Raw genomic sequence first — 23,293 nt, forward strand, 5'->3', positions numbered from 1 at the left:
AACTCTTAAAGCCTTATTAGAGTCATAAAAATTGATTTTAAAATTTTAATTTATATGCCTATCTTGCAAACATGATAGGGTGATAAATAATAGACTTTGAAGAATAAAAATATGGGCCGGGTTTGTGGCTCATATCTACCGAGCACTTGCTTAGCCCACATAAAATAAATAAATAAATAAACAAACAAACAAATAAATAAATAAAGGTATTGTGTCCATCTACAGTAAAAATATTTTTTTAAATACATGTAGGGTATGAAGATGTGAATTTGGTGTCAACATACCTTATATACAATCAGAGATATGATAAATTGTGGTATAAAAGTCTATTAAGAATTGTAATGCAATAAAATAAAATAAAATAAACAGAGCTCCTGGAAAAAAAAAAAAGGAAAAGATGCATTGAGAGCATTCTGAATTAAAGAACTAGGGAGACACCAAAAAAAAAAAAAAAAAAAAAGAGAGAGAGAGAGAGAGAGAAAGAGAGAGAGACATGAATGATGTATATCTTTCCATTTCTTTACATAATCTTTAAATCTCTCAGCAACATTTTGAAATGCCAGTGTACATTTCTTTCTCATTATTTGTCAGATATATTTTTAAGTAGTGCATGTTAGAACATATTTTAGAAGCTATTTTTTTTTCTAATTTTCAATGTACAGTCATTCACTACCAGTATATAGATATATAATTAATATATAATTGATGTTTCTTTATTGGTACTTTATACAGCAAACTTGCTGTGTTATTATTAGTTCTGGTAGCTTTTGCGAAGGTTTTACTATTTTTTTTTTGCATAGGCAATCATGTCAATTAACAATAAAACCTATTTTGATTCTTCAAAAAATTAAAAAATAAATACATGTAGGGATAAAATCCTAGGGGGATGAAATTAAGAAAAAAATGATGTTAAAAAAAATTTTAAAGGTTATTCTTGTGTTGTGTGTGTGGTGTTGGTGATTGAACCCAGGGCCTCAAGCAAGCTAGGCAAGCACTGAGCTATATTCCCAGTCCCACTTTGTATTTTTAAAATGGATGATGGGGTGGTTCTAAAATCACTATGCTATTTGGATGGAAGTGGATTGATATAAATGAGGAATTAAAACATTGTAAATATTTATAACACAACGGACATTATATCCTTTGCAGCTACTTAAATTTAATCAATGACTTGTTTCAGGTATCAACAATGTGGGAGGGGGGAATACACATTTTCAAAAATTTTTAAGTAGTACTAGAGCAAAAAGAACTGAAGGCCAGTGTTCTGAGTGACCAGGTACTTTGGGGACAATAGCCCTTTTCACTGATGAACCAGGTGCAAATGCTTTCAAGTCAGACCATCTGGGTTGAAATTATGTTCTCCTTTTCCTATTGTGTTAGGCATGATCCTTTCTTCTTTTTTAAATTGAAGTATAATTTATACAAAGAGGTCCATTTGTTTTCACAACATGAACACTCACATTACTGGTGTCAGATCAGAATAATTCCATCGTCCCAGAAGATCCCCTCATGCTGTTTCTTAGTCTTTCTTCTACTTATCCTATATCTCTAACTTGGTGATAATAATGCTGACTCCTTGGGATTGTTTTGAGGATAGATGAACTAATATCTGCATTGCAGTCAGGGTGGTACCTGGCACAGGATGAGTGCTATGCAGTTGTTAATTTGACAAAATTCCTTGGGGTCATCAGGCCAACACCTCTGTTTCCTTTTACCCAAGTCTGTGCCCAGCAAAGCCGTCTTCAGGTCTGCAACATGCTGAATGCAGTGGAGGGTGAGCCCCTATCCAGCTCCTTGTGAGAAGAACTTGGAAAAGGCCACAGCACAGTCAAGGACCTAATGACCCTTAGATAAGTTACACACAAGGCCCAACATGAAATGTGCAGACTTTATTAGCTGTGTGATACTCAACTGCCTTCAGGGAACTCACATGTTGTCATGGAACTATCAGGGGCGGAGGGGCAGAGGGCTGGAGCTCTGCCCTGCCGTGTTCACACAGAGGGCACCTCTACCTCCAGTTCAGTTGGAGGCTTTCTGGGGGAGGTCTGACAACCTCAGGCCTTACTGCTGAGCCTTGGAGTAGTGAATGATTTTGAGCTGAGAGGTGATCATCCAGCCCAAAGCAAGACTCTGAAGGAGGATCAGAAACTTCGTTCTTCACTGGTCCCTTGGTCCTATAATTTTCATCCACACTTAAGTTCCCCCACCCTCCACCAGGTGAGCTTGTCCGCACAGTATCCCAGAGGAAGGCTGGGCAAAGCCTCTGCATCACCTAGGCTCACCTGGGTAAGTAGTTCGTAATTACTCTAAGAGAATGGTTTTCAGAGACCCATCTTGGGATCTGTCTGCCTCCTTCAAGTTTCTTAATTTTCACCTCACCTGCCTTCCATCCCCATGTGGTGTCTTTCATCTTGGGTTTCAGCAGCCCTAACTTCTTGTGAATCCAGGATCTGAGCCATATCTCTGAAACTCCAGCTGCTTGGGGATGGAGCCAAGATGTTCAGGGAGGGAGGGGAAGCGAGAACTACAGATGAGTCCCTGTACTTCCAGGGGACAAAGAGGAGAGACCAGGGGTGGCAGGAGCCCCTCAGGCTGCTCCTGTCCTGAGGTTGGCATCAGAGTTTTGTCCATTTCCACAGCCAGGTGAGGCATCCTGGAGGAGGAATTCCTGTGCTCCGGTGTACATTTGTCTAAGTCACCATAGCCCAGCATCTGGGAGGGGCAAGAAAGAGGGAAGCACTCCAGGAGCCCCTAGACCAGGCTGGGAGTTAATCCACCCAGGGATGGGAACTGGCAAGAGCGTTACCTACTCCTCCCACACCTCAGGGTTCTGTCGTCCTTGCTCCAGCTATAGGGTCTGTGGTCACAATCAAGGCTCTGCCACCACCCTGTCTAGGCTACCCTGCTATCATGACTAAAAATTGTAAAGGAAGACAGGTCCTTGGTCATTACCCAACCTGGAAGAACATCCAGAGTCCTTGCTTTTTTACTTTGAAGTTAAAAGCCACAGCAATTGTGGAACACTGGAGGCACTGGGCCCGTGGGGTGGGGAAGGCATGTACCTGCCCCCAGGGAAGCCCCTGGGGATGACCTCACCACTCACCTGTGCAGGGGGCAGATGGCAATGCGGCAGCCCAGGACCTGGACTTGGAGTCACTGAGGGTGCAGGAAACAAGGCCAGGTCATTGGAAGCAGGGGTTTCCAGGATGTAGCTGCTGTGGCTCTGGGACATGGACTGCTGAAGCAGCTGTAGGATGTGATTGAGGTCTGAGGACATGCGGGATTCCAGCCTGCCAGACAGAGCCCCGAGGTCAAAGTCAGGGTTTTAAGAGCAGTTCAGGTCCTGAGGGCAGCTCTGGATTCTGTAGCCTGTGTGCTTCTCCTCCTGAGTGAAAAGACAACCCTGGGTCCTACCTGCAGCTACTTCCCCATTTGGATCCACAGACACGGCCCAAGTTCCCTTAGTTCATCCCTAATGACACCAGTGACCAGGCACAGAGCACATTCAGTCCTACTAATGATGCTTTGACATGGGTATTCCAATCATGCCCATTACATGAAAGGGCAAACTGGGGCTCAGAGGTGTTTAATAACTTGCCCATCCAACTCTTGCTCCTGTATTACCAAGTTAAAATTTGAACCCAGGACTATCTTGCCATTATAGCCTTGCCATCTGAAGCCACGTCCCCTTTCCAAGGCCTCTTGGAATTTGTTTCTGCATATGGTTGTGTCCCTTCCTTAAGAAGCTTCCCTGGCACATTCCAGGTTTTGCTGGAGGAAGCCATGCAAGGAATTGTGTGCTTAGTGACAGGGATGGGGAAACTGCGTCTAAATGAGCCCCCCATTCTAAAACCCACCCAGCACACAGTAATACTCCAGAACCACCAGGAGAGGGCACCCACTCCTAGTCCATTGCTGGACAGATTCTTTGTAGTTCCCCAGCCTTGGGAAGGGCACTCACCTGTCCATCTGGGCCTGCAGCTGCTCTAGCCTGGAGCCCAACTCCTGAGGCCAGCAGTCTGGTCTCCGCTGCAGAGTTGGAGGACTATTCCTTGGGGGAATCTGCTGCATCAATTCAGGCCAGAGGCCAGAAGCATCTGAGATGCTCAGGGCAGGGGCTGCATCTGCAGGAGGGAAAGGGACACCTCTGCTCTATGTAGCTGATTCCATAGGTCTGTCTCTCCTTGGCAGACCCCATGCTCTTCCCATACCTGCCATGGAAACACAGGGTGGGGAGTGGCTCTCCTTACCTGGGTGCCTTGGGGCATAAGGTCCTACCCATATAAAAGTCTGGTTTTCAGGACTCAGGGGACTGCAGCCCTGGGAAGGAATCTGGGGCTGCCAAGGTGGGAATTTCTAGACTTGGTCTCATTGCCCATGGAGCTACAGTCAAGGGGGTCCCCTAGCACCTTGGTGTGGAACCCAAGGGTTCTTGGTCATTACCCACCCCTGGAAGAGCACCCAGCGACCAGAGAGCCCTTGTTCTTAGGCTCTGAGGGTGTAGATCATCAAGGTGGGGACACCAGGGGAAAATTGGGACAAAAGCCACTATTCCTGAGCCTAGGGAGGTCCTCACTCACTGAGGTGCTGAGGAGGCCTTTCCCCAGGGGATAAAAGGCCATGAGAATGGAAGGGTGGGGGGCTCCAGGAATGGGCTGGCTGTGCTCACCTGGCTGCTTGTCATTGAGGAAAAAGCCTTGGTGGTCTTGGCTGCCCGGGCCCTGTTGGGGTGATGACTGGAAACCCCCATCTGCCTTGTAGGGAACAAGAGCATCAAGTAACAGGGACCAAAGCTGGGATGGGCCTCTTTGTTTCTCCCTGTCCCTGCTCCTCCTCTGTAGCCCTTGTCACAGCCAGGTGAGAAAGTGGTGTCAGGTGGCTGGCACACCAGAAAAGCGCTGGGCAGCTTCTTGCAGGCTCTTGTGTGTGTGTGTGTGTGTGTGTGTGTGTGTGTGTGTGTGTGTGGTGAAGGGCAGATCGGGGGAGGTCTTGGGATTTGGGAGTAGAAGGCAAAAAAGCTCCTCCAGTCCCCCTTTCCCAAATGCCCTGGTGCTCCCTCCCTCAGCATGAACCAGTGGAGAGTTCTCTCTAGGCGACCAGGTTGGAACCCCCAATCCACTCCAGATCAGCATCTTTGACTGCTCTCTTCTTGGCACCATGAGACTTGGGGGCACCTTGGGGTTACAGATGACCCAGGACACAGAGACCACATCCCTCCATCATCAGCAAGAAACCCACCTTAATGTCACCCTCCATAACCTGGGTAAAGGGCCTGGGCCACCAGAGCCTCCTCCTGAGGCTGAGGGCTTGGTGGATGACAGGGAAAAGGAGGTGCCCAGGCTCAGTGCCTAGCCTCAGCCACTGTGCCCCTGCAGCCTCACCATCCCTCCCCTCTCCACTAGCTGATTCCAAGCTCCCTTCCTCCATGACGCCTTTCTGGGCACTTCCAGACACTCTAGTGCCTCCACCACTCCTTGGCAAGCTGGAGTTCCACAGAAATTTGATCTCTCGAGTACACAAATCATGGCTTCTTTAGTTATTCATCTGGGTGTCCCTTTTTTATTTTTCCTGAGTTGCTACAAACTACCTTTTCCACTGAGTGATAAACTTGAGAGGAAGGACAGCTTTACCAATTCTTCACACCCCCATGCCTGGCACCATGAGCCCTCTGGATAGCAGACCCCTCCTGTTCAGCCTGGTGCCAGGAAAGCCTGAGCTTTGGAATCAGACAAACTTTTTTTTTTTTTTCAAACTTTGAATTCACATTTGGTTCTGCTATTTACTAGCTGTGTGGCTTTGGCCAATTTATTTATCTTCTCTAACCTTCAGTTTCCTCATCTGAAAATGGGGATTAAAAATAACATCACATGCAAGGACGGAACTAAGTAAGATAATGTAAAAGAAGCCCAGCGTTTCCCACCCAGTCACTGCTCAATAAATGGCAGCTATCACTGTACCCGGCATTGTGCTGGTCACGGCAGGCACAAAGATATTCTGGCAAAGAATGCGGGATAGGACTGGAAGGAAAGGCAGTAGTTGGATGGGTCCCTGAAGCCAGGCAGGCCATGCCCTCAGATGTGGATAGTACCTATTACCAGCTGGCCAAGAGCTGCCACCCACCCTGGCCCACTGGCCCAGACTCACGTCCCGCAGGTTGAAGGTGACCTCTAGCTTACTCCAGAAGCTGTCCGCAAAGGCAGGGTACATGTCCAGCACCTCCAGCAGGTCTGTCCGCTGGATCTTGTGTAAGTCGCAGTAGGTCAGGGCCCGCACATCTGCACTGGACTTGCCTGGTCGGGCGTGGAGGCTGATGGGCTCCCCAAAGATATCGTTCTTCCCTGCCAGCCAGAGGGGTGGTATTCCCTTCCAGGGCCTGGTTTCCCCGTGACCAAGATCTGCTCCCTCCCACCACCTCATGGATCCTGCCAGGATGGGGCCTGGTACTTATGATCAAGATCTGGGGACAGGGCTAGATATGTTGGCTGTCTGGGGAGAGGAGGATGGACAGGAGGGTATCCCCTGCCCCTGTCCTCTAAATCCTACAAAGATCCCCTAAGAACTGCTCCTGCCCTAGGCATATGGGTACATTGATGTCTTCAGTCCCCTCAGAACAGCTCTCCCTCCCCTCAGACTCCCTGCTTTTGTTCATGCTCTTGACACTACCCTAATTCCTACTTAGGGGACACTGGGCAGTAAGGGACATTAAAGCCTCTCTGCCCAACCTCCTCCTGCTCCCCGCATTCTGCCCTATGGAGCAAGGCACAGGGGACTCAGGCCAGGAGCTTCCTGCTCCCGCAAAGCTCCCTAAGGCTTCTGTTCGTCTTTTCATTCCCCACTCTGAGGCCAGGAAATCAGCAAGGTCCTGACAGGGAGAGCCTAGAGAAGTCATTACCCCTCTCTGGACCCCACTGTCTTCATCTCTAAAATGGGCATCACCATCTCTGCATTGCCTACTTTACTGGGTTATTCAGAAAAACAGATGCTTGAGGAAGTGCCCCAAAAGGCAAGAAGCACTAGACTGGGAAAATGCAAGGTGCTGGAGTTGGAGGTCACAGAGTGAGCATTTTGGTGGATGCTGAGGGTTGGTGGCCAGGGTATTAGGCCCTTGTGGTGCCAGGCGCTATAAGAGCTATGGGATATAAACATGAATAAGAGGCTCTCCCTCCCACAAGGAAGCCCCCCAAATTCCCACAAGGCAGGCACATAAACAGACAATGATTTTACAGAATGATCTGTGGAGCCTTCACATAGGGGAGAATCAAGAGCTATCAGATCATGGAGGAGGGAGGGGTCTTCCACCAAGGATGGTTGGGGCAGTGGAGGGGTTACAGAGGAAATGAAATTCCAAGAGAATCAAGGACTAAGCAGCCAGAAACAGCGTGTTGTCCACTGCACAGAGAGGCCAGGGCCTCAGGTGCCATGGATCATTATTGCTTTCTCTCCAACCTCCCTGGGAAAGTCCAGCCCCCTCAGCCTAGTGACCCATGCACAAAGGGTGCTAACGGTTTAGCACAGGCAGAGGGATGAAGAGAGGCTGGGCATGTCCCTCCAAGAGAACAGGATCAAAGGTCACAGAGGAGGGAACTGAGACCTAGAGAGAAAATGGGCTCACCAAGGATCACACATGAAACCCTGAAGCTTGAAATCTGGGCAGTGTGATGATGAGCTGGTTTTCTAGTAGATGAAGGATTATGATTTAATGTCTATTTCTACTCAGGACAAAATGAAAAATTTTATGCCTCTAACTGAAACTTAAATTTGGACTAGCTTCTTAATTATTAAAAATAATTATCCCTCCAATGTGGGTGGCACTTGTAAGGTAGGCTGGGAGTGAGGGAAAGTTTCGTAGAGGAGCTCACAATTGAGCCCATCCTTGAGGGATGACTGGGTTCTGCCAGACAGGCACGGAGTGGGCACTGCAAGCAGAGTGGCAACATATACAAAGGCTCAGAGGTGTGACAGAGATGACAAATTCAGAGAATGGGAAGCCGTTTTATGGTTAGGGCATGAAGTACCAGGGAAGAGTGGCAAGACTGGAGTAATCAGATTGGGTGGAACTATGTATGTCATGCACAGAGGTTTATATTTATCCCACGAGCCATGTGGAACCACTGAAGGATGAGAAGAAGAGGAGTATATGCAGATGTGTCATTGGTGGAAGGAGGAAGAGAGAGAATGGGGTAGGCCAGACACAAGGCCACAGGACAGGAGCTCCTGACACACCTGCCCAGGAATGACATGAGGTCAGACCCAAGCAGGAGACAGGTATGGGAGAGGTCCCAAAAGCAGAACAGAGAAGGCTCTGTGACTAACTGGAAGATGGGCAGGGGGACTGGAAAGAGGGCAGGATGCTTGCCTACTTGACTGTACCCTGGGCAATGGGTGGAGGGTTCACATTGATAGGGAAACCATGTTGAAGGAGCTGCTCTTGGGGGAACAAGATGGTTTCAGGTGGGGATATACAGAGTTTGGTCTGCTTATCTGAATATTATGGAGGTCATGCCCAGGAAGGAATGGAATATTATAGGGCAAGGAGAGATTGGGACTGGGATAGAGCTATGGGAGTCCTTGTGACACAGGTCTAGGCTGTGGCTTAGACAGCAAGGAGCTGGCCCAGGTGAGAGTGTAGGGTGAGGAGAAGAAAACAGAATATCAGTGCTTGGTGGCAACAAATGATGGCAGGCTGGAGGAGAGGACTGGGCAGAGGAACCCTGGGGATGGGGTGGAGGAGGCTGTTCCAGAGGGGTTGGAAGAAAGCCAGGCCATAGAGACAAAAGAGGACCAAACTGGAGTTGGAGTTGGAGACTTAGAGTGATGTCCATAGGGAAGGCATGAAAAGTGGGCATCAAGAGAGGAACCTGTGATGCTCAGAGAGGTAAAATGATTTACCCCAGTTCCCACAGCAGGTAAGTGGCAGAGGCTTCTTGAAACCTATGTCTGTCCCCCTTCCCAGTGTTCATAAGGCTCCTCCAAAGTATCCAGCTATTTCTGCAGGGCACTGAATGAAACTGTGGTGCCCATCAAGTCACCTCCGTCCAAACAAGACTGACCCCTGGCTTATCATCCTGAACTCAAGAGTGTGAGGTAGGAGGGAACCTGCCTGGACTTCTGAGTCAGACCAAGTCCTAGAACCCCTGTGTGACCAATGACTAGCATGACCTCTCTGAGCCTCATCTTCTCTATCAAGAAAATGGGGCAAATGGCAGGGGGATTGCGTTAAGGATTCTGGGAGCTGGGTATAAAGCTTTCTAGAAACATGCTGGGCGCATAGCTGATCAATAAAAGGTGCCACGTTCCTCATTAAGAAAATGATGGCCTAAGTAGGGCATCTCCAGTTTCCACCCTCCTCACAGGCCTAGTCCACTCTGCCTGACTCACCTAGAATGGCCACCACCACGTCGTCACGCAGGATCTCGATGGAGCCGCGAGAGATGAAGTAGAGCGTGGAAAGCACGTCGCCGAGGTGCACCAGAGTGTCCCCGGGAGGCGCATGCGCGGTCTTGAACTTGACAGCGAGGGCGCGCAGGCAGCCTTTGCTGGCGCCGCGGAAGGCGGGGCAGTGCTGCAGCAGCGCGCGGTGCAGGTGCAGACAGATGTCGGCCTGCAGGCACTCGGGGAAGCCTTTCAGTACCTGCGGGGTGGGCGGGCGACTCCAGTGGGGCGCGGGTGGGGCTGGGGGACGGGTGGGCAGAGCTCCGGGGAACCCTGAGTCCGCGGGACCTTGACCTGCCCTGGGGCAATAGCCAGAACTGGTGGCCCGCCCCGCCTCGCCAGGGCAAGGGGCTCACCGCGTTCATGTCGATGCCGTTGGTGTAGGACCAGGCATGCTGGAAGTACTCTTCAAGGCGCTGCCGCAGAGGGTTGGGGATCTGGTGGAAGCGGATGAATTCCTTGACGCGCAACATCTGCGTGTGGTAGCGCGCGGTGCCCGAGTACAGGCGCTGGATGATCGCCGACACGTTGCCAAAAATGCTGGCATACATGAGAGCTGAGGGCAGGGGCCGGCCAGGGTACGGAGTGAGCCTGGTCACTGGACCACGCCACTCCAGGCCTCCCCCTCCCCCGCAGCCCTATAGTGAGGGGCCCCTCCATCCAGGGCTGGACAAAGCCAAGTCAGAAAAGCCTGAGCCAACGCCTGAGCACAGAGGGAACGAAGACTGCGGTGCTTCCTGCCCTCTTCCCCCTGCTCTTCCCAGGCCCAGGCCAAACTCCTTTGAACAAAGAACTAGGGCAATGATTTTTTTTTTTTTTAAAGTTCAGATTTGTTTTCTCCTTCAAGGTGTAAACATAATGAAGGGAAAACTCTTGGTCTCTTCTTTTCACTTTTTTTTTCTTCTTGTTTTTGTTTTTCTGGGCTTTCAAGTCTCTAAATACTCTGAACATGACAACTTAATCTATGTGTAAAATTCCACAGTGCGTCTCAAGTTCCTAAACCACGTGTTTTGGGAGGAAGGTAGCTGGGTGCAGGAACACAGAGCAACACAGCCTTGGAGCCCACCACCTGGGCCACACTGGGGCTCAGCGACTGGTTCTACGGCTCCTGGCAAATTAAGACCTTTGGTTCCTGCTGTGTAAACTGGGCTCATAAGGAATGAAGTATGGGCTTCTGCAAAGTACTTAAAGGAGAGGTTGCGGGGCTGGGGATGTGGCTCAAGCAGTAGCCCGCTCGCCTGGCATGCGTGGTGCCCGGGTTGGATCCTCAGCACCACATACAAACAAGATGTTGTGTCCGCAGAAAACTAAAAAATAAATATTAAAATTCTCAAAAAAAAAAAAAAAAGGAGAGGTTAGCAGGGGCTTGCTTCAAGGGAATGAAGCCTCATCAATCCCACAGGGCCTAGCCAGCATAGCAGGTTTACTGCTATGCTGACGTCATCTCAAAATTCTTAACAACTTTTTAACTTAGAAGTTTTCGTTTTGCATTGAGGCCTGCAAATGATAACCCTGGTGCCCGCCTATGGCAATGGCTGTACAGGTGTATAACTGGTGTATACATATGCAAAAATTCACATGCTGCACACTCAGAATCAGTATATAGCATGCATTATTACTACACATTACTGTAATGTTGTGTCTATTTCAAAACTAAGAACAGAATTTCACGGGAAAGGCCCATAGCACGAAGACGCACTCACAGCCGATGAGCATGACGCAGATAGAGAAGACCTTCTCAGAGTTGGTGTTGGGTGAGACATTGCCGAAGCCCACACTGGTGAGGCTGCTGAAGGTGAAGTAGAGGGCCGTGACATACTTGTCCTGCACTGAGGGGCCCGAAGCTGGGTCGCTGCCATTATAGTGCTTGCCAAGCTGAGCACCCAGGCTGTCCAGCCAACCGATCTTGGGCTCCAGGTAGGGTCGCTCCACATTGCCAATGGCATACCAGATGCAGGCCAGCCAGTGCGCGATGAGTGCAAAGGTGCACATGAGCAGGAAGAGCACAGCCGCCCCATACTCAGAGTAGCGGTCCAGCTTCCGTGCTACACGCACCAGCCGCAGAAGCCGTGCTGTCTTCAGTAGCCCAATCAGGGTCGTGGTCTGGAGGGCAGAGAAAGGTCCACAGGGCTGGGAGGTTAGCACTTGAAAGGACACACTCTGGCCTGCTCTAGTTCAGGCACTTGGCAATGGAATCTAGCATGGGACCTTAAGGAGCTCTCAGCCTGGGGCACAAAACAGTGTTCTGGTTGCTAGGAGAGACATCAAATGGGAGCAAGGAGGAAGGGGAGGTCAAATCTGCAGAGCAGGGCAGGGGAGGCTTCCTAGAGAAGGTAACACAAGAGCGAGTTTTGAGAGACAAGGCTGGGTCTTCAGGGAAACAGGAGGGAGAAGGAAAGGGCACTCCTGACATAGAGGGCAGCACAGGCAGAGGCATGGAGGTGTGAAGTGGCACAGCCCACGTGGGAAACCAAGAATGATGTGACAGCCTGGAGTGCAGAGTGAGAGATGGCGGGGCAGTGAGAGAGGAGCCTGGGAAGATAAGCAGGGCTGCTCCTGTGGACCTCGGGGTCTACAAAGTGCTTGCCTTCTATTCTGTAGGTTTTGGGAGCCATTGACGGTTTGAGGGGAAGTGACAGGTCAGGTACTTAATCTGGACCTTCTTTTCGCTATGGTGTGGAGGGGAGGGAGGTTGGGGAAGAAGGCCACTCAGTGTAGGTAGGGGCAATGGGGTGGAGAGGAAGGGAGAGGACTTGGGAATGATTGCTGGGGGCAGGGTAGGACAGTGCTGGGGTGGTTGCCAGGGAGGGATGGAGGTGACCGGAACCCAGAAGGTAGAGTGGATTTGAGGGGAAAGTTGATCTTGAGAAGATGGGGCGGGAGGACCAAGTGGGACTTGAAGCTATGAGAGCATGAAAATGCTCTCATGTCGCCCATGGGAAGAAGAGTAGGCACAGATGAGGGGCTGGGGGCCAGGACCGGGTAAGGCTGCATTGGGGGTGTGGTCTTTAGCTTTCCTTTCTGACTAGGGTGGGTGTGGGTTAGAAGGCAGTGGGAGGCTGGGACTATAGGAGCCCATTCCTGGTCCCAGAGGGCAGAATGCTGGAGCAGGGAAGGAGATGCTGGCAGACGTCCAAGCCCTCTTTCTATTGCCCCTCGTTTTGGCAAAGATGCCCAGTGCCAGGAGCTCTCTGCACCCAGGTCTCTGAGTCTGGGAGGCTCTGGGGCTGGGTACAGGGAACAGCCCTGGCTGCTGGCCTGGATGGGGTTTGCTCACCTCATCAGAGCCAGTGCGGAAAATGAGCAGGTCAAAGGGGATGGCAGCCACCATGTCAATGAGGAACCAGCCCTTGAAGTAATGGACGGCAATGCGTCGGGGGTGGCTGACCACCTCGTCGTTGGTGTTGACATAGGTGGTACGGAAGTTGATGATAATGTCCACAACAAACATGATGTCCACTATGAGGTCCACCATGGTGAGTGGACTGCAGGTGTAGCCGCAGGCACCGCGCTGTGACTCATCTTGGTCGCTGAGCAGGAAGGCGGCTGAGTAAGGTGTGAAGACGGCTGTGTAGATGACCAGCAGCAGGATGAGCCAGTCCCACACGGCCTTGAAGGGGCTGTAGTGCAAGATGGTCCCTCGGTGGACACGTGGTGCCTGCAGCTTGTACTCTGGCAGCACGTCTGCACCCAGAGACAGGACCTGGGGGTGAGGATCATGGGTGGTCAGTGAGGGCAGCAGTGTTGGTGAGACAGATCTTGTGGGGAGGCCTAGGAAGGGAGGCATGGGAGGGGTATGGGTGACAAGCATATGAGGAGGCAAGTTCTTTAAGGAGACAGATGTGTCAGGAAGAAGTGCAGAGAGAAGAGATGGGTTGCAGAAGGTGGGGGGCAGCTCTGTCTCATGGCCACCCAGCTTTGAAGCTCACAAGCTCCCTCAGAAAGAGATCATCCAGAAGTAGGCGGGGACAGGACCAGGATCTTCTGGGCTTGTTCCAGAGAAGAGTCTAGCCTGAGGGGATAGTTTGGTGGGCCACTCCTCTCTGGTAGGCTTGGAAGGATTCTATGTTTGGGATTTCTAGAGGGAGCAGGTCATCCCCAGAATAGACTTTTCAGTCTTGAGGATCCTGGACCTGCCCTGGAACCAACTCTCAGTGCCTCCCACAGAAAAAGGCCAAATTTGGGGTGGGGTAGCCAATCTGGACCCTCAAACAGATCCTGGGTTCCAGGGATCCCCAGCTGCTTCACACGTGTCCAGCAGAATGATCACAACATTCAGCAGAAAAGCATTCCCCTTTGTCTGACCTACCCCCGACTCCAACACCGTGAGCAACACAGAGTCACTTAGGTCTGGGCCCAAGATGCCAGGCTGCCCCAAATGACATAGCTGGGGCATTAGGAAGGGCATGGGTTTTAACGTCAGAACTCCAAGGTTGAATTCCAGGTCTGACATTTTCTATATCTGGGCCATAAGGCAAGTTTTCGAACTTTGGTGGCTCAGTCTCCCCATCTGCAAAATGGGATAAGCAAAACTGCACAGATAATTAAATAAGATGCATCTATTTGCATGTGGATGGTATACTCCACTTAGCAATCATTCCCCCTCCACTCTCCTGCTCCCTCACCCTATCCAAGACAGTTCTCCAACAAGGATGGATCCTTGCGCGGGGCGGGGGAGGGTCCCCTTGATTCCCCTCCCCCACCAGTTGGGTTTCTGGTAGATGGTTCTGATTTAAGAAAATCTGCAATGTTAGCTTTTAACCTTGCAGATCAGATCAGTTATCAGATAGGATCACAAGAAAGAAGACCCAGCAAAGGGCTAGTTTCCACCAGAAGGTTCCTGATCTAACATACAAACTCTGCAGTGGGGGTCACAGCCTCCCTGTTCTGTAGTGGTCTCCTGCCCAGTCTTCAGGCCTTGCTCAAATTTCACTTTCCTAGGGAGCTCTGACCCCAAATAGACTAGGACCCTCTTTACATTTTCCTGCCCCTGTATGCAGCCTTGACCACGTGGTCACCGTCCACTGAAGTATAAGCTGGGCCAGCCTGCTTTCCCTCGCCCAGCCTGTTCATCCCTGGGTCCCAGCATGTGGTCCACATAGGATCTCAACTACAAATGAGCACTGGCAGCTCAGACTCTGCCTGGGAGCTGCAGGCCACAGGGCATCAAAGCTTCTTCCCTCTGTAGGCCCTGCCTCAGTAGGGAATGAGAGGAAGGCAGCTGGAACTGGGAGTGGGACCCAAGTCTGCAGAGAGGAAAATGTCAGGCCTCTCAGCTCCTCAGGGCTGCAGACATGGGAGCCACTGACCCCTCTCGTCTCCCACTGTCTCTGAAGTCATTGTGGGGCCCTTCCAGGGCAAAGCCCACCCAGCTCAGGATCCTTTGGATCTCCATGGCCCTTAGGATATAAGGACACTGGCATGAGATCGCGGCCCTGTAGGCCGTTTAAGTTCTGGTTGAGGTCAATGTGACTTCCCTGTTCTGGACTTTGTCAGCCCCCTCCTCTGAAGTCTGTCAGGTACCTCTCATGGCCTTAAAGTGCACATGGGGTTGAGGGGGCTAGTGAAGCCAAAAGGGGCAGGGGCAGGAAGCAAGACAGGAGCAGATGCCATGGGCCTTGGCTGGGTCTGTCCATCTTCACAGACAACTTTCCAATATGACAGTCCCCCATCAGGAAGCCACCACCAGCAGCATCAACCTAAGAGCCCTGGTATGAGCAGCTAGGGGGCTTCCCGGGGTCAGGTCATTGGGCCACCCAATCTGATCTCAGAGGACCCAGTCCTCCAGTCTGGACTCCCTCCTTCCTCAGGGTCCCTGAGCTCTGTGAGGGCCTGAGGGGTCTCCTTCATACTCAGTTCCAATACTGCCTGCACATTAAATGAAAAGGGGAATCTTCCCCTTCATGGAAACAGCCCCAGGGAAGCTCTGCACCCCCCTGTTCAGCCTTGTCCTAGGCCCCTCTCTATGGCTGAGAGCTTTTTCTGCTTCCTGGACTGCCACTAGTTAGTGCCAAATGGATCCTCAGAGACCATTTAGAACCCCAAGGCTCAGAAGGCAGGTGTGTCCCACGGCCAAGGTCACACAGTGAGTCAGTGCCAGGACCCTATTCACTGAAGCCTCAAGCAAAATTATTTTCATTTCCCTCAAGAAAGGTCAGATCATCAAGCATATGAGAAAGGGCAGTGGGGCCAGCTGAAACAGAGGACCAGGGGACATTTGTCTTGGGTGGGCAAGGAAGGATCCAATAGTAGGGGAACATTCAGGAATGGGCCCTTGGGAGTCTGCTCAAAGTTAGCAAGAGGTGTGGGTCCCACCCCACTTCTATGTGGCATGCAGGTTGAGAGGGAAAGTGACTCTCATCTCAAAGGCAAGGGATAGAAACAGGGCTGGGGTCTCCTGCCGTCTCTCTTTCCTCTTCTCTATATTTCCCTGATATATCCCCTCTCCACCTCGCCTTTCCTGTGATTGACAGAGCCTTGGACAGCCCCACCAGTAGCCTGTGTCTCCCCAATCCCCAGCGTCTCCAGGCCTTGAGGGTGGCATTCTCATAGATCCTGCTGACCCCAACCTTCCCTGGCTCCAGGAGCTGGGTCCCAGGGCTATGGCCTTAGGAAAGGCCTTCAGGTGGAAAGAATCAGACTGCAGTTGGGAGGCCTGGGGTTTAGACCAGACATGAGGGAGCAAGACAAGCCACGTCGCTCTGCTAACCAAGGGCCCAAAAGAGCAGGCCCAGGACCTGGGAGGGGAACCTGGAGGCCTGGCACAGTCCTGCCCTCCCTACCCAGCAGGCCCGCACCTGGGTGACCTTCTCAGTGACGTTCTGCGTTCGTTCCACCACCTTGTGGGGAGCGATGATCTCAATCTCTGTGGTGGAGCCCGAGCGGTGCTTCTCCAGGTTGAACTCCACAAAGTTGAGCGTGAACTGCGGGATCTGGCTGACGGTCCTGTACTTGCCCCTGCTCGAGCCAGGCCCCTGTCCACCCGATCTGCCATGGGATCCCCCTGAAACCAGGGTCAAGATCAGAGCAGCCAGGGGCAGGGCACCAACTACTCCAACAGGTGACCCAACTCTCTCTTACTGCCATCTGTAGCCTGCCTCACTCACCAGAGCCCAGGAAGCTGTGGGACAGCAGGCGCTGGGTCAGGCTGCGGTTGCTGCTTTTGGCCAGGACCTGGGCCAGGTCCTCAAAGTTGAGGATGAACATGATGACAGCTCCATCCTCGTTCTTTATTGGCACCACATCCACCAGGCAGCGGAAGCTGGAGGCTGCAAACACCATTATCAGGGACAGGAAGTGGTCACCAAAGGGGTTCCCTTCTGTACTCTGAGGGAGCAGAGTGAAGGTCAAATTAAGGGCACCCACTTGGAGAGAAAAGGCCTGGGCAGTGATCAGAACTACTGGGCAGAAGGTGAGTTAGGCAGCTCAGCAGGTGCCCCACCCACAGGGCAGAGGTAGGGAGAGCAGCTAAGCTGCTCATTAGGAGATAATGTAGCATCAGGTCCAAGTCCACACTCAGCCCTCAGCTCAGGGCTTAGCCTCGAGGTTTGCTTCTGCTGTAATTAAAGCAGAGCAGATGGGGGTGGATTAAACGGGGAGGTGAGGTGGGAGTGTTCCACCCCCATGTAGCTCTGGCTGGCCCTGGGCTCTGCTCATATCACCATCCCGCAAAGATGCCCTCTTCCCTGATGCCGGAAGGAACTCATTGCTGGGAGCTCACTAAGTGCTGGGCATGGAGCCAGTTGGCACATTAGGCCTCAGGAGATCCTCAGGGGGCAGGTATAGACCCCTGTTCTGCAGATGAGAGCCTGAGGTTCTGAGAAACTGATTTACTAGGGTTGGGAGGGGACATAAACCTGGGACCTCTGGGCTATCAGCACACAACAGCTGAGAAAAGGGAAGGGGTGTATCTGATAGAAGGGTGCTAGGGTAGGGCCCCAAGGCAGAGGCTGGGATCAGGGAGCAGAAAGGGGAGTGGCTTGGGAGTCAGGGAGTGAGAAGGCCTCATGTAGGTAGGACAGGCCCCCTAGTGCCACTCTCTAACCCTTCTTGGTAGCCCAGACTCAGCTGTTATCCCCCTGCACCTCTGGCCAAAGTCTCTGTCCCCTTTCTTTGCTCCAGGGTCTCACCACTGCCCCACGAGGTGAGAAATACCAGCTAAAATGCCACACACCCCAGAGCCCCGCCTGTGGGTAGGTATGCCACGGGGGTCTTATGTCCCTAAATTCAAACTCTTGACAGGTGCCAGATCCAAAGGCAGGATCCTCAGGGATAGGGGCCTTTGGGTGACCAAATCAGAAAGCAGAGCTGTGCTCCTGGAAGGCAGGCCTGGGTCTGTCTCAGCCGTCCTAGGTGTTTGTTGTTTGCATAATGAATGATATACTTGTCAACACAGGGGGACTGAGGCCAGCTGGCAAGAGTACTGCTACTTTAGGAACCACTGGAATCACTCTTCCCCAGACTCCCTATTTAGAGCTTACTCCCCTAGGCCCTCCTCACAGCCGTCAGAACTGGGGTACAGCTAAGTCTGCCCATCCTCCTCCCGTTTTCCTCTGGGGAGCAGGAATCTCCCAGATCAGATTCCTGGGCTCCCAGGCATCAAGCAGCCATCTGCCAGCTGCTGCCTGGGCCCAGGGGAGACATCCATACCGAAAAGAGGTAACCTTTCCAGCTTGATCCACTCCTGGGCTCACAGTGCTAGAGTCGCTCTTGTTAGCCTGGGGCATAGTGAGCCTCCAACCCGCTGAGTCTAGACTAAGTCCCCTGTTTCCGGGCTGCTTGTGGGGAGGGAAGGGGCCTTTTGGGCAGAAGGGTGGGACCTCCAGGCTTTCTATATTGCTGGGAGCTGCGGAGGCCGGTCTTCTAGTGACTGTACACACCCATCTGAGCTATCATTGGAAACCCATTCTAGGAATGGACCAACATAGCAGTACAGGTTAGGGAGTAGTGAGGGTTGGTGCCCCTTGCCCTGCCTCCATGCTGGCTGTGTTTGGAGTAGGCAGACAGGAGGCTAAGAGAATTAGGAAGAATACAGAGTATTCTCTCTCCCTGTGTCCCAGACTGGTTGTCCTTGCTTATCTGTGGCTCAGAGCCCGTGAGTAACCATCTGGGTGACCAGAAGTGGGAGAGAGGGTGTCCTTGCTTGGGGCTTCCTGGGGCTCCTTTCAGCACCGCCCCTGGGACTCTCCACTTCTCTGTGTACTTCTCTCCTCCCAGAACGTGCTTCTTCCCTAGTTTCTCATTGCTCAATCCCTCTCCCCACTCTGACCCTCACTCTCTCCTTTTCACAGCCTCCTTGTTATCTTTCACCCAACCCTCTCCCCTTTTCTTCCTCATGCTGGGATGGAACCTAGGGCCTCACATGTGCTAGGCAAGGGCTTTACCACTGAGCAGCACCCCCAGCCCCACACAATCTCTTTACACACACTCCACCTAGCATTGTGGTGATCCGTCAGGAGTGGTGCTACAAGAAGCTGCCACTACACGGGTGCAGTGGCACACACCTGTAATCCCAGTGACTCAGGAGGCTGAGGCAGGAGGATCACAGATTCAAGGTCAGTCTCAGCAATTTATAGAGGCCCTAAGCAACTTAGAAAGACCCTGTCTCAAAACATAGGACTGGAAGTATAGCTCAGCGGTAAAATGCTCCTGGGCTCAATCCCCAGTACAAAAAAAATAAATAAATAAATAAAAAATAAAGGAAGAAAAAGAAGCTGCCACTAGGAGGGAGCTGCACCATGTCACCCCAGCTTGGCCCTCCTGGTACCATGAGTGAGCATGCAGAAAACAAAGGGAGGGTGGAGGCAGATAGTAGCCCCTGACCTCACCTTGTCCTGTCCTCCATATCTGGAGATGAGGACTGGAGAAGCCACAGGACTCCCCTAGTTTGGCTCAGGAATTAGGGGACCCTGGTTTGGGTTCATCAGTGTAGAGGACTTGGCAAAGGCAGGCAGGGCTGGACCCTGTGGCAGGTGCCCAGAGGTGGGGGACTGAGTGCTCCCCTGCCTCACTCCAGGTGCTCTTCCACTCTAGTCCTGCAGCATCTCTCTTCCTGTCTGTTATGTTTTTTCTTTCCCTAGCAAAGGCCTTGGTCTCTCAGGAGTCTCTCACTTTGATCTATATGGGTGATTTTTACCTAGTGTCCTGGCTTTTGAGCTGACTTTAGGCAGCTGTACCATGTGGAGATACATGAACACAGACCCTCCATTTCGACTTGGACAATTTTAAGTGGATTACCCTTTTAGAGGAAAAGAGGATTATAAATAAACCAGCTAGAGATCTACCCAGGACCCCTTCCCACCTCCCTGGAGTCAGGGGGTGGGGTAGAGAGGAAGTATTGACCTGAGAAGGGGAAAAAATCATTATTAGGATGCTCCTCAGCAGAAATGTAGGATGCATATAAACATGATTTTTAAAAATGAATAATATGATAGCCAGGGATGGTAGCACATGCCTATAATCCTAGCTACTCAGGTGGCTGAGACAGGAAGATTAGAAGTTCAAGGACAGTCTCAGCAACTTATTGAGACCCTAGCTCAAAATAAAAAACGTAGCTCAGTGTAGAGCACCCCAGGTTCAAGCTCCTGTACCGCCCCAAACAAGACAACAACAAAGAAACCATGACCATGGGGTCAGAGTGGACCATAAGGTGAACACATAACTAATCTGAGTACCACATCATTTACTGAAGATAATACAGGCCAGTAAGTTCCATTTTGGGGGGTTTCAGGCCAATTTCGAGAAGATCTAGGTGATGAAAGTCTTAGGCAACAGAACAAGGAAGGACTGAGGGTCGGGGAGGGATAGACGGGAACTTACTGAGCATCAGATATATGGGTTAATGCCCATTTTTACCCAGGGCCAAGCTCCAGGACTAAGTTTCTAGGGTCCCTTCTTAGAGCTGGAGGGCTCAGCTGGGTTCTAAAGACCCGAGTCTCAGGGGTCAGGCATGGCCTTGACCTCTGCCCTCTGCCCAGGTACCTGCAGGGTCTAAGAATCATCATCTAACATCCCCAGAAGTCTGAGATCAACCCTCATGCCCTGAGGTACAGGTAGACAGGTAGAGCTCGAGGTCAAGGAGAGGAAGACCTGCTACCCCTTCCCCCATTGCCTGCAGTCCCATCCTGTTCCTCTGGGACCCTTCTCACTCCCCTGTCTGTCACCTCCTCCATGAAATGATGTGAAGAGGTGAGGTCACAGCTTTTAAAAATATTCTGACTTCATTAACCCTGTGAGTACTATCAGACTAAGCCAGGTTCGTCCTGGCCCCTTAATTATTGCCCTTCTCTGCAGCACTTCCCACTCATTTGGGTGGCAGCGGCAAGGGACAGCCAGGACCTACCCAAGATGCTCCCCAGAGGCCCATAAACACACACATACACACACACACACGTATACACACACACACACACACACACACGTGCACACACGTGTGCACACACACACACACACACACATCCATGCATGCTCACAGACATATTCATGTCCCCTACACAACCAGGCTCCTGGAACCTGGGCTCTCAGCACCTCTCAGTCCTAATTCAAAGGCACTCTCCCTTTTTCTATACTCAAGTGACCTTCATCCTATTTAATGTGGGGCTTCCTTCCCCAAAAGTCCTGTCTCCAAGCCAAGAGGGAATTGGGGTCCTTCCCCCCCTTATTAATTGTGATTCCTCAGAACAGACATCTCAGAGGGAGGGATCCAGAGTTTGGGGGTTCAACCTGAGGTGGGATCTTGAGAAAGTTCCTTGCACATCTTTAAAAAGAAATAACTTATCTAAATCAGTGGCTCCTAAATGTGGCAGAATATCAGAACCACCGGGGAGATTTTTCCAAATACACCCGCCTGGACTCATCTTATACCTTCTGAGTCAGCCTCTCTAGGGAAGACGTGTTTTGGAAAACATACCCCAGGTAATCCTGATGAAGAACCAGATTGAGGGTCATTGATCTTGGTGGTTTCCAAGACTTTCTACTCTGATCCTAGTTCCCGTCCACTACTTGTTCACCACATCCATTGGGGAATCTGTGATCCTGGGAGGAGGATTTCAAAGTAGCTGAGCTTTTGGCCTTTTGAGCTATGCCTCAGCCCTGGCCTATGCTTCTGGTTTGCTTGTAGTAAGTTTAGGCGATAGTAACTACCCAAACTCCATCTGGATGAGTTGTCTGGTTGGGGCAAACTTCAGAGCCTACCTTCCAAAGAGCTGGAGCGGGACAAGCCAGGCCCACCCCTCTTTCCCAGCCAGTAGCCCCCATGCCTTGCCTGGCCATAGAGGCCTTGAGGGGTGACTCGTTCATTAATCCCCAGAGCAGATGGAGATGAGGGAGGGTTAATTTCTGTCCCAGCTTCCTGACAGCTGGGGCTGACAGTGACAGAGTGGATAGCCAGGAGACCAGGAGCAAGGGGGAGGGTTATGGAGCAGGAGGCTCTGCCCCAGGCCAGGTCTAGTTCTTGCCTTAGCTCGTGAAAAGGATCTCAGAAGACATAGCATTCAATGCCCATTGCTTCTCCCTACCAGAGAGGAGAGAGGATTCAGCCAGGCCCTTTGGTCCCTAGGTCAGTGCCCTCCTGGAGGCCACCCTGTCTGGACAAGAGAGGAGCCAAATCTGCCCTTCAGAGTCCCTGGCCCGATTGCACCTCACCATCTTTGCGGTAGTAGAGGATGTCCACCTTGCACTCCTCAGCCCCCAGCAGGGCTTGAGCCAGGCGGGACACAGCGCTGCTTGGGGTGTTGGGGCCTGTGAGGAAATCGCAGGTGCATGGTCTCTGCATCACCTCCACTCGGGAGTAGCCAAAGAGTTCACAGAAGCCGTCGTTGCAGTAAATGATGGCGCAGTTCTCCATCTGAGCATTGGCAATCAGGAACTTACGACCTGGGTTAGGAGGTGAGAGGTAGGAAGACCTTGGCAGCCAGGATTGGGCAGTAGAGAGGAAAAGATTACGTGGACTGATGGCCACAGGGAGGGGCATTTAGATGCCAGAGGAGGGCAGGAACCAGAAGGAGAGATGGGGAGATCAGGTTGGGGGATAATGGAGAAAAAAGAATCTGGGTGATTCTTCTGAGAATAATGAGGGGGGGTGTGAAGGAGGTGGGGGGATAGGTGACCAGGTACATGCGGGAAAGGAGGTTAGGCCTGGGGATTGCAGGAAGCCCACGGCAGCAGAGGTCAATGAGGTTGGAGGAAAGTCCAAGGCCTTCTGGAAACAGTGAAGAGGGGACTAGGGAACAATGATGTGATTCGTTGGGGGTCAGACCTGGGAAAAGCAGAGTAGCCAGGCCTACTGCAGGGAAAAGGAAACCTTGGGAATGAGGGGTGGTGATCACCAGGGGAAAGCCAGTCAGTGACTAGAAGGCCCTGAGGCACCAAGAAAAATGCTCTACGGGGAGAAGTGGAGCTGCGTTCCACCCCTGGTTTTCCAGAAGAGAGGACAGCATGGAGAAGGTGTTGAGGACTTCAAAGGATTTTGCATTCAGAATCCGGCCCCATAACCCCCTCCTGTCCCATCAAAAGTTAGTAAAGGGGTCTGGCCCCTCCTGCCACAGAACCAAAAGTCCAGATCCTCCTGCCCCCACCCCAACACACACACTCACTCTGTCCCTCGAACTTGCGGATGATGGTGTCCAGGTAAGTGTTTTGGGGCGCGACGTGGCCCCTGCGGACCGGCATCTTTCAGCAGTGGACCCTGCTGGGAACCACCTGCGCCTCCGCTCTCTGCGTCTCTGCCTGTCCTGGGGCTCAGTGGCGTCGGGCTGGGGTGGGCGCCGCCCCGGGGGAGGGCCTCCAGGCTCCGTGCCCCGCCCGCCCGCAGCGTCTGCCCTCCCCGGCCGCCGCTCGCCGCGCCTCCTCCCCTCAGCTCCCG

General features: G+C 51.9%; 1 protein-coding gene across 10 annotated transcripts; it reads right to left on the bottom strand.

Moving 5' to 3' along the window:
* Positions 1-1,874: 1,874 nt before the first annotated feature.
* Kcnh6 (potassium voltage-gated channel subfamily H member 6) lies at positions 1,875-23,199 on the bottom strand. 10 transcript variants are annotated; one of them, XM_021728399.3, is made up of 14 exons: positions 23,025-23,197; positions 22,075-22,305; positions 16,539-16,700; positions 16,230-16,435; positions 12,710-13,135; positions 11,136-11,535; positions 9,789-9,988; positions 9,379-9,631; positions 6,145-6,338; positions 4,644-4,754; positions 4,251-4,338; positions 3,962-4,124; positions 3,104-3,290; positions 1,875-2,712 (listed from the first exon to the last, which is right to left on the bottom strand). In XM_021728399.3, the coding sequence occupies exons 1-14, from the start codon at positions 23,098-23,100 to the stop codon at positions 2,428-2,430; spliced, it is 2,982 nt and encodes a 993-aa protein (XP_021584074.1). In that variant the 5' UTR covers positions 23,101-23,197; the 3' UTR covers positions 1,875-2,427. The 10 variants fall into 10 exon arrangements, 9 of the variants coding, with proteins under 9 accessions (XP_021584074.1, XP_040124544.1, XP_005328246.1 ...); XM_040268610.2 differs by lacking the exon at positions 4,251-4,338 and having other exon boundaries at positions 4,670-4,754; positions 6,145-6,290; XM_005328189.4 differs by lacking the exon at positions 4,251-4,338 and having other exon boundaries at positions 4,670-4,754.
* Between the last annotated feature and the right edge of the window lie 94 nt (positions 23,200-23,293).

The sequence above is a fragment of the Ictidomys tridecemlineatus genome, chromosome 3, assembly GCF_052094955.1.
Source record: "Ictidomys tridecemlineatus isolate mIctTri1 chromosome 3, mIctTri1.hap1, whole genome shotgun sequence".
Lineage (NCBI taxonomy): Eukaryota > Metazoa > Chordata > Mammalia > Rodentia > Sciuridae > Ictidomys > Ictidomys tridecemlineatus.

Excerpts from the sequence above, each read along its gene's own strand:
- Kcnh6 (XM_021728399.3), bottom strand. The coding sequence starts at position 23,100 with ATGCCGGTCCGCAGGGGCCACGTCGCGCCCCAAAACACTTACCTGGAC. Across the intron at positions 16,701-22,074 it reads CCTCTACTACCGCAAAGATG|CCTCCAGCTTCCGCTGCCTG; the intron begins GTGAGGTGCAAT and ends TGGTGTTTGCAG. Across the intron at positions 4,125-4,250 it reads TTATGCCCCAAGGCACCCAG|ATGCAGCCCCTGCCCTGAGC; the intron begins GTAAGGAGAGCC and ends TCCCTCCTGCAG.